The sequence below is a fragment of the Lampetra fluviatilis genome, chromosome 52 (assembly GCF_964198595.1).
Source record: "Lampetra fluviatilis chromosome 52, kcLamFluv1.1, whole genome shotgun sequence".
Lineage (NCBI taxonomy): Eukaryota > Metazoa > Chordata > Hyperoartia > Petromyzontiformes > Petromyzontidae > Lampetra > Lampetra fluviatilis.
Genome location: NC_136326.1, coordinates 1219796 through 1229190, shown reverse-complemented (window position 1 = coordinate 1229190; position 9395 = coordinate 1219796). Strand labels below are relative to the sequence as shown.

General features: G+C 52.7%; 2 protein-coding genes across 3 annotated transcripts in view; both read left to right on the top strand.

The window, feature by feature from the left end:
* LOC144949065 (zinc finger protein DPF3-like) overlaps positions 1–9395 on the top strand; it is a 324698-nt gene that overhangs the window by 254287 nt on the left and 61016 nt on the right. The window lies entirely within an intron of this gene.
* The window catches only part of LOC144948978 (protein FAM89A-like), a 7167-nt gene continuing 3225 nt past the window's right edge, over positions 5454–9395 (top strand). Inside the window, exons 1-2 of one of the 2 annotated variants that reach the window (XM_078878759.1) lie at positions 5454–5523; positions 8153–8464. In XM_078878759.1, coding sequence (XP_078734885.1) covers positions 8153–8464 — 312 coding nt within the window. In that variant the 5' untranslated portion in view covers positions 5454–5523. Of the gene's footprint in view, positions 5524–6819; positions 6934–8152; positions 8465–9395 lie in introns of those variants that run through there. The other variant, XM_078878760.1, reaches the window with a different exon arrangement.

The following is a 9395-nucleotide window of genomic DNA, read 5'->3' as shown; positions in this document are numbered from 1 at the left end:
TGCCGCGTATTCCCACCTTCCGGCCTTCTTCGCCACCAAATTCCTTATTCCACGAAATTCCTTCGCTGCCACAAGAGCCGCCACTGGAGGGAGCGCTAGAGAGAGCCGCCCCCTCTAGAGGGCACGCAAGCGCAAGTCCCCGGTTATTATTTTTTCTTTTTAGATTTTCAAGGAATCGTTAAACCCGCGGCGCAACCCGTGCAGGTTTGGGTGCGTCGGGCCACCAAAGCCACGGGCACGCGCGCGGTGCATCTAAACTAAAACTATTTTAATATTTTGCTAGGTAAGGCCCGCTTACCCGACGATGGCTCGTCTTCCGTCAGTCGCTTTGGTTGTAACTCCACGCTGCCGTTATGTCTTGGCGGTCACAAAAAAATATCCCTCCCACCCCCAACGTCCGACTCTAGCAGCCCCCCCCCCTGCGCCGTGAATCCTCTGTCCGGGTTGTTTCCTCCCCGGTAGTTCCACGGGTAAAATACGAAACTCGCTAGAACGCATGAACGCGGCCCCTCCCGGATTGGGGCCGCGCGTTTGAGCACGGTTTTGCACCCGCGAGATCTTTCCCACGCGCCGCTGCGGGCACACGGAGGTGGGGACGGGTCCGGGGGGGGGGGTGGCATGTCCACGAGTTGAATGCAACGGTGGAAGTAAGAAACGCTCACCGCGCGGCCCCAAGCTTTTGCCACGCACTACTGCGGGAGGGCGGGGGTGGAGGGGCATGTTCGTTCGCAGGCCGAGTGCAATGGTAGAAGTAAAGAGACTCTCAACCCCGCAGCGCAACCCGGGAAACCGCGCTCGGATTGCAAGTGGCCGCGAGAACTGGCGGCCCATGGGTAAAATGTACGAATGAATGCTCGTGAGTTGAATGAATAGCCTCTTGGCATATATAGAGGACTGCAGAGCTCGGGGAATTGTTGTTAAAGCTCGGCTCCTCACCGCCGGACTCCCCCTCATCTGTGGCTTCTGGACAATCACGAGAGACGCAGTTTGCATGGATGACGACGACGACGATGCCGTAGATTAAAACATAAACTCAAATGAAACGTGGGTGATCATTGCCGCTAATCATGCTAATCGGCCACCGAGATTACGAGCGTGAGGGGAGCGGCTAACGTTCGAATCAGCCGTGCCCCCGTAGACGAACAAAATTATTCGCGAGCGCGGTTTAGCCACGACCAGAAAAAAACCGCCCATGAACTGTTCAGAGCCAAACTTTGTTTACGTTTTCAGTAAGTTTGTGACGGTCAAGTGGTGGTCCCGTTCTGCGTAGAGCTCCTCGGCATTTCGCCAGCCTCAATTTATACACCGCCCTGGCCAATCGCGAACCGTCTTCGGGAACAGGAAGAGGTATCGGTGTCGACGGGAAGTGGATGCCACCACAGGAGATTGCATCAAACACTAAGTAGGGTACTGAGCCGGTAAACGTGCAACTTTCACCCGGCGTTGGCATGCGACTCGAAGCCGTTTGGCCCAACGTTGGCCCAGCATCCCATGTTCACCGGGCAAGTACCTGGACGAATATGCAACAAAGTATTTGCAAGTTGTTAAGTCCCTGAACGCCAGCGCAGCACTTGCCGCCGTTTATTTTGTGCCCCATTTAAAATTTCAGGAGATGACCCTGTTAACGCGGTCACACCCCACGTGACCTCGTCACACCCCCCCACTCCTCCCGTCGGATGCGTGTCTGCAAGCTGATTTTAAAAAGGTCACTTGAAGCGATCTCGGAGGTAGCTCTGTGGTGTCCGCTTCCCGGGGGGTTTTTGGGGCCGTTCTCCAACACGAAAGGGATATTTGTTCACTGCTCTGCTCGAGTGTCTGCGGATGGATTCCTTTTGCTCTCCTGACGACGTGACGCCAGTGGCTCTATCGTCGGGATAACGCGATGAGAGTCTAAATAAATCTACCAAGGATGTTTTTGTTTGCCAAGGAGTGTTTTCCGCGCTAGCCGGAAGAAAGCCATCGGAGCTTAAATCGGCAGCCGATGCGGTGCCACATTTGAACGGAACACACGCCCAAGTATCCACGTGCGTACGTGCGTTGTACTTCCTTTGCGCCGTACGTAGCCAAACGTGCTAATCGGCGGTGCGGGCGGAAGATCAACGAGCTGAACGCAAAAAGGGGAGCGATCTTGTTGCGGGATGTTCTTCAGCAAGGTCAAAGTAAAGTTTCAGCGGCCCTGCGATTTCTTGGCCAACGCCACTCACTGCTGGAGGAGGTGGGAGGGGCGTGGTGGGGGGGGTAGTGTTTTAGCCTACTCTTCCACGTTGGAAGAGTGGTGGGAAGAGGAGTACCCACACATGATGATGGCAATTGAGCAATGTAACTGTAATTAATAAACATTTTTAATTAACGAGGCATTGCCAATCAAAGGATGTCATTTTAATTTCTCGCGGAGTGTTCCCAAGCGCGCGTCGCGTCCCAGCAGTTTCAAATCGAGCGGCCGCCCCGGTTAATACTGTGAGCGTAATACATTCACAGACACGGCTACGCACCGTCCGCTTCACTCGCCGTGGACGTGAAAGACCCCTGCCGATGTCATTTTTTTATCCTCTAGATTGAAACTCATTTCTTTTAGAACTGCTTGTTGTGTTTAGTTTGTCCTTCCCCCCCCCCGGACCTCCGATTAGCACGGTTGGCTAGTACAATGCGAAAGAAGTTCACCATACATATGTAGAGAAGTTCCCACGGACGAACTCTGAGACGGAGGTAAGTTATGGGCTTTCGCCAAGGGATTATTAAAGGTTAACAATAACACACAAGGGTACACAGCTCCCAGGGGCTAGGGGTCCTACTCTGAGTCCTGGTCCAGAGATTCAGCACTGCCCATAGACTCAACACTGCCCATAGACTCAACACTGCCCATAGACTCAGCACTGCCCATAGACTCAACACTGCCCATAAACTCAACACTGCCCACAGACTCAACACTGTCCATAGACTTAGCATTGCCCATAGACTCAGCACTGCCCATAAACTCAGCACTGCCCATAGACTCAGCACTGCCCATAGACTCAACACTGCCCATACTCTCAACACTGCCCATAAACTCAACACTGCCCACAGACTCAACGCTGCCCATAGATTCAACACTGCCCATAGACTTAGCACTGCCCATAGACTCAACGCTGCCCATAGACTCAGCACTGCCCATAGACTCAACACTGCCCATAGACTCAACACTGCCCATAGACTCAACACTGCCCATACTCTCAACACTGCCATAAACTCAACACTGCCCACAGACTCAACGCTGCCCATAGATTCAACACTGCCCATAGACTTAGCACTGCCCACAGACTCAACGCTGCCCATAGACTCAACACTGCCCATAAACTCAACACTGCCCATAGACTCAACACTGCCCATAAACTCAACACTGCCCATAGACTCAACACTGCCCATAGACTTAGCACTGCCCATAGACTCAGCACTGCCCATACACTCAACACTGCCCACAGACTCAACGCTGCCCATAGACTCAGCACTGCCCATAGACTCAACACTGCCCATAAACTCAACGCTGCCCATGGACTCAACACTGCCCATAGACTCAACACTGCCCATAGACTCAACACTGCCCATAGACTCAACACTGCCCATAGACTCAACACTGCCGATAAACTCAACACTGCCCACAGACTCAACACTGCCCATAGACTTAGCACTGCCCATAGACTCAGCACTGCCCATACACTCAACGCTGCCCACAGACTCAACGCTGCCCATAGACGCAGCACTGCCCATAGACTCAACACTGCCCATAAACTTAACACTACCCACAGACTCAACGCTGCCCATAGACTCAACACTGCCCACAGACTCAACGCTGCCCATAGACTCAACACTGCCCATAGACTCAACACTGCCCATAGACTCAACACTGCCCATAGACTCAACACTGCCCATAGACTTAGCACTGCCCATAGACTCAGCACTGCCCATACACTCAACACTGCCCACAGACTCAACGCTGCCCATAGACTCAGCACTGCCCATAGACTCAACACTGCCCATAAACTCAACGCTGCCCATAGACTCAACACTGCCCATAGACTCAACACTGCCCATAGACTCAACACTGCCCATAGACTCAACACTGCCCATAGACTCAACACTGCCGATAAACTCAACACTGCCCACAGACTCAACACTGCCCATAGACTCAACACTGCCCATACTTTCAACACTGCCCATAAACTCAACACTGCCCATAGACTTAGCACTGCCCATAGACTCAGCACTGCCCATACACTCAACGCTGCCCACAGACTCAACGCTGCCCATAAACTTAACACTACCCACAGACTCAACACTGCCCATAGACTCAACACTGCCCATAAACTCAGCACTGCCCATAGACTCAGCACTGCACTCCATAGACTTATCACAGACCAATGCAACGGCGCAATGCCCTATCCACCAATACGAAGGAGACATCACGGCGATGATGATCGGCTACTCCTGCCGCGGTTGTCCGAACTTGACCACCTCAATGTGGCATCGCTGCGGTCGTCGTTGGCTCCGCGTCTACATCGGCAGCAGCCGTACGGCGAAGCGGCAGAAGACGATGAATAATTGGATTGCCCAAATCCTCCCGGTGCATTGTTTCAAACCCCTCGCCAAGATCTCGAGGCTCAATAACCAGGCGGGGCGGGGGGAGAAGGGGGGGGAGTGCGATTGTTGGCACCGAAACGATTCTGCGAGGACTGCATCCAGCAGCAGCAGCAGACGCGGGCGTAATCGAGAGGCGACGCGCCCCATGAATCGCTGCCGTTGCCGCGGATGTCTCCACGTCCTGCCGGTGGGGCAGAGGAAATCCTGCATCCACCCCCCCCCTGCCCCCCCCCTCCGTGTGAGGGCCTGGCTCGGTTTGGGGGGGGAGGTTAAACAATGCACCGGGGGTAGAAATCCCCGGCATTTCTCTCGTTTTTATTTTCTTACAAAGCACAAAATACAAAGGTCCCCTACACCCTCGTGTAGCCTTCACAGACTGTTGGGGCAAGTTGCTGCTGGCGAGCGTCTACGAAGGCCGGCAAACGGCACGCTAGGCGGTGGCTGTGGCCAAAAAAATCACGCACGGCCGCCTTTGTCTTCCCCAGTGGCTGAGTCGACCTAGGGGAGGCCCAGCACCGGTTCAGATAATCGTCACCGGTGTTGGCCGTGAGCGGGAATCGAACTCGGGTCGCCAGATTCATAGCGCAGCGCTAACCGCGACAACAACAAGCGCCACTCGCCAGGAAGTGGCGGTGACGTCACCACGGCGCTTGTGCCAGGCTAGGTGCACGTTGAGGCGACACCACCGCTCCCACACACACACGGGCGGACGGTTCCAAATCATTGGTGGATTCATGACTAAAGTTCCACTTGAAGAGGTTACCAATTCCTGACTTTCGGGAACCGGTTCTCAATTATTTTGGATCAGAATCACCGAACGACGCTACTACCCCAGAGTGCGTGGAACCAACAAGTGTCGCCTCTTGGCATCTCCATTCCGCCGTCCCTGTCCTCGTCTGAATCGACTCGGTGAGTAAAATCGCGAAAGTGCAAGCGTGGGTTTAATTTTGACAATTTCTATTATCAAGGTATTTGGAGTTTTGTGAGTGTCTGTGATTGTGGAATGCTTGGATGTTGCCTGCCGGCTGAGTCGCTCTTGACAAACAGCGTCATACCTCAATGGGCTTTACTCGCCACGGTGGCTATGAGATGTTAACTACCTCGCCTGGTGTACAGAGGGTCGGGATCGAACCCACGACCCTGACGCCTGCTGCTGTATATTTGGAGTGTGCGTCTCTCTATCTCATCATCATCACGGTGGCAAGGAGATGTTAACTACTTCGCCTGATGTACAGGAGGTCGTAGGTTCGATCCCGACCCTGATGCCTGCTGCTGTACATGTGGAGTTTGCGTCTCTCTCTCTCCCCGTGGTCGCGTGGATTGTTATCTCCGGTTCCTCATGTTTTGTCCTTCAACATTTAGAATCAACATCACGCGTTTAGATGATTTGGCTGCTTCTATACATTCACACGTGATGATGATGATGTTATAAACGTGCGTTTACGGAGTATTTGGCTGATATAAATGTTCACGTGATAAACCATCACTTAGCTGAGCTTTCATTTGTGATGGCAGGTCGCTTCTGAAAGAGAGCTACACGGCTCAGTGGGCCTTACCTGGTTAAATAATATAGTTAAACTTATACACTTCTGATACGTATTTCGTGCTGCTGCTGCTGCGTTGGCCGCTGTGCACAACCACAACAACTCAAAATATTAATCAACAAGAAGAAAAAAAAATTATTATCAACGTTTCGAGCAATGCCCCTTCATTTTACGTGCTACGAAGAAGGTTCATCGCCCGAATCGTCGCCTATCAGATGTTCCCCTTGCAAGGCCGCAGTGTCTTTGACGCGCAACGTGGCGAGTCGTTTTGTGTTCTGTTTTTTTATTCTGAAGTCGCTGCTGTTGCCCGCCCTTGTGCACCACTGCCACCGTAGCAGCAACCACCACCGACATACTCCATCACCGACCCAATTCACAAACGGTTCCCGGCTTTAACCGGTTGTGGTTTCACGACCCTAATCGGGGGTGGTGTAGGTTGGTGTGTGTTGGGGGGGTGGGTGGTGAGAGAGGGGAGGAGAGGGGGGGGCAGGGGAGGGGGGGCAGGATAGGGGGGGGCAGGATAGGGGGGTGCAGGATAGGGGGGCTGGCCCTGCCCCGAGGGGGGGGGGGCGGTGACGCGTGTCGATCCGCGCGCCTTCCTCGACTGGCGCTGCGAACGAGGAGTTTCGCTGCGACCCGAGCACCGTTCGTGCCGCGAAGCTCCTCGCCCCCGGGGAACGAACGTCCGCGAAAGTCGTCGGCAGCTTCGCTTCTTCACCTTGCCCGAGAGCACGGCGCCGACCGCGCGGCGACTGGGAAATCTGTGGCCGAGCAGGTAAAGGTGCGAGAGAGAGGGGGGAGAGATGGGGGGGGGGGAGAGTTGATGTCGTGTCGCTCTTCCTCCTCCACATTTGAAAGAGCGCAGACCACTGTGGGTTCACTGTGGGGTCCGTAGTGTGGGTTGTATGGCCAGTCTCACTGCTGTGGCTTGTGTCTCTATGTATCTCTATGGGTCTCTGTATCGCTATGTGTCTCTATGTATCTCTATGGGTTTTTGTGTGTATCTTTGTGTATCTCCATGTGTCTATGGGTTCAATGTGGGGGTCCGTAGTGTGGGTTGTATGGCCACAGTCTCACTGCTGTGGCTTGTGTCTCTATGTATCTCTATGGGTCTCTGTATCGCTATGTGGCTCTATGTATCTCTATCGGTCTCTGTGTATCTCAATATATCTCTATGGGTCTCTGTATCTCTATGGGTCTCTGTGTTTCTCTGTGTATCTCTATGGGTCTCAGAGAAACACAGAGACTCATAGAGATACACAGTATCTCTATGGATCTCTATGTATCTCTGTGTATCTATATGGGTCTCTATGTATCTCTATGTGTCTCCACTTGTCTCTATGGGTCTCTGTGTATCTCTATGGGTCTCTATGTATCTCCATGTGTCTCAGGGTTTTCTGTGCGGTCCACAGATTGGGTTGCATTACCAGAATCGCACCACTGTGACTTGCATCTTACATCTTACATGTATGAAGGAGATGCCGTGTAGCATCGAGGCAAATTGATGTTCATCGACACCAACAACAACAACGGCCGCGATTCGCCACTAAGTGGCGGTGACGGGGCTTGTGCCAGGCTAGGTGCACTCCGAGGCCACGTGAAGGTGTCGAATGTTCGTTGACAGGAGGTCCACGGGACAGACCCAGCAGGTGCCATCGGTTGACTGAGACGAGTGGCCGATGCACCACCTGTAGTCCTGTACCTCCCACTGTGACAACTTGCTGCGTTTTATCCGCCCGGCGCTCCGCCCTCCGTTGTTGCCGGAGGGCGACTGCCTCCAATTGCCCAGTGGCAGCAGCAGCAGCAGCGTCCTTCACGAGCCTCCTCCTCCTCCACAGAGGCTAATCTCGACACGGCTGGGTTACCGGTCATCGTCAAAGTCCACTCAGCTCCACGTCCTCCCGTACCGCATCAGCTTCCATCTCTTCTCCAGCCCGTGCCGCGACCCGTAATTGACACCACCTCCCACCACCACCTCGCCCCCCTCGACGCAGATGGACGTGCCGGCCTTCGCGCCCTTCCCGGCTCGTGCCGCTGGTCTCCCGCCTCTGCCTCGCAGCCTCAGCGCCCTGCTGCACTCGAGCCGCGAGAGCTGGCGGGACGCGGGACGCCTCTACGCCGCACGCAGCCGACTGCACGCGGAGCTCCAGGCCACGGGGTCCGGCCACGCCGACCTGGCCGGCTCCTCTTCATCCTCCTACTCATCGTCATCCGCCGCCGCCGCCGCCTCCTCCGCCTGCTACTCGGCGCGTGTCGCCCGGCCGCACGGTCTGGGTGCTGCGTTGGCGCTCCTCCGACGGGAGATGGTGAGGACATTGTTGATTTTGAAGCTTTTTGTGACTGCAGGAATCCATACTCTTTGTTTTTTTCGGTAAAGTCACGTGGGTATAAAATAAAATGAATCACCACGCTTGTGTTGCGCCCGAAACGTCGTGATTTAATTTATTTAATACCTAAGTGACTTTACCGAAAAAACCAAAGAGGATGAGGACATTGTTGTTGAAACTCGTGGGAATCCAGGTGGTTTGGGAGGTTGGGGAGGTACGTGAATGGAGAATGAATTATTTACCAAAAAAATAGTGAAAAAATAAGAAATATATCATTTTTATTTCATACAGGGTGCTTCAAACATTTTTAACACTTATTATGGGTCTTACTACACTGTAACATGTTAACAAATGTAATGTTAATAGCTTTAAAAAGTCAGTCTCCACTTGTTCGCCAGCATTGTGAACGCTACGCCTGGAATCTTCTCCAGGTGGTGTTGTTGCAAATTCTCAGAAGTGTTAAAAAATGTGTTTAAGCACCCTGTAATCTTTAATAAGAATTTTATTTAATAATTATTATGGCACAGTAAGAACGGCGTGATACCAAATGTGCTAAACAATTATTATAAAATAATATTAAATAAGCAATTGGTTTTGATTTAAAGCTTTCGTGACTGCAGGCATCCATAGTCCTTGGGTTCTTTCGGTAAAGTCACGTAGGTAGAAAATAATATAAATTAAAAACAAATCACGACGTTTCGATTGCAACACACACAATCATCATCAGGTGGTTTTATTTCTAACTATGTGACTTTAGCGAAAGAACCAAGTAGTATGCAATTAGTTGCTTTAAAAATAAATGTTGCTACATTTTTGTATGACGCCGTTCCTATGGCGCAAGGCCAACACGAATGGGGCCTCGATTGGTACCGAGGTATCCCTCGGCTTTCGAAAGGCGACGACGATGATG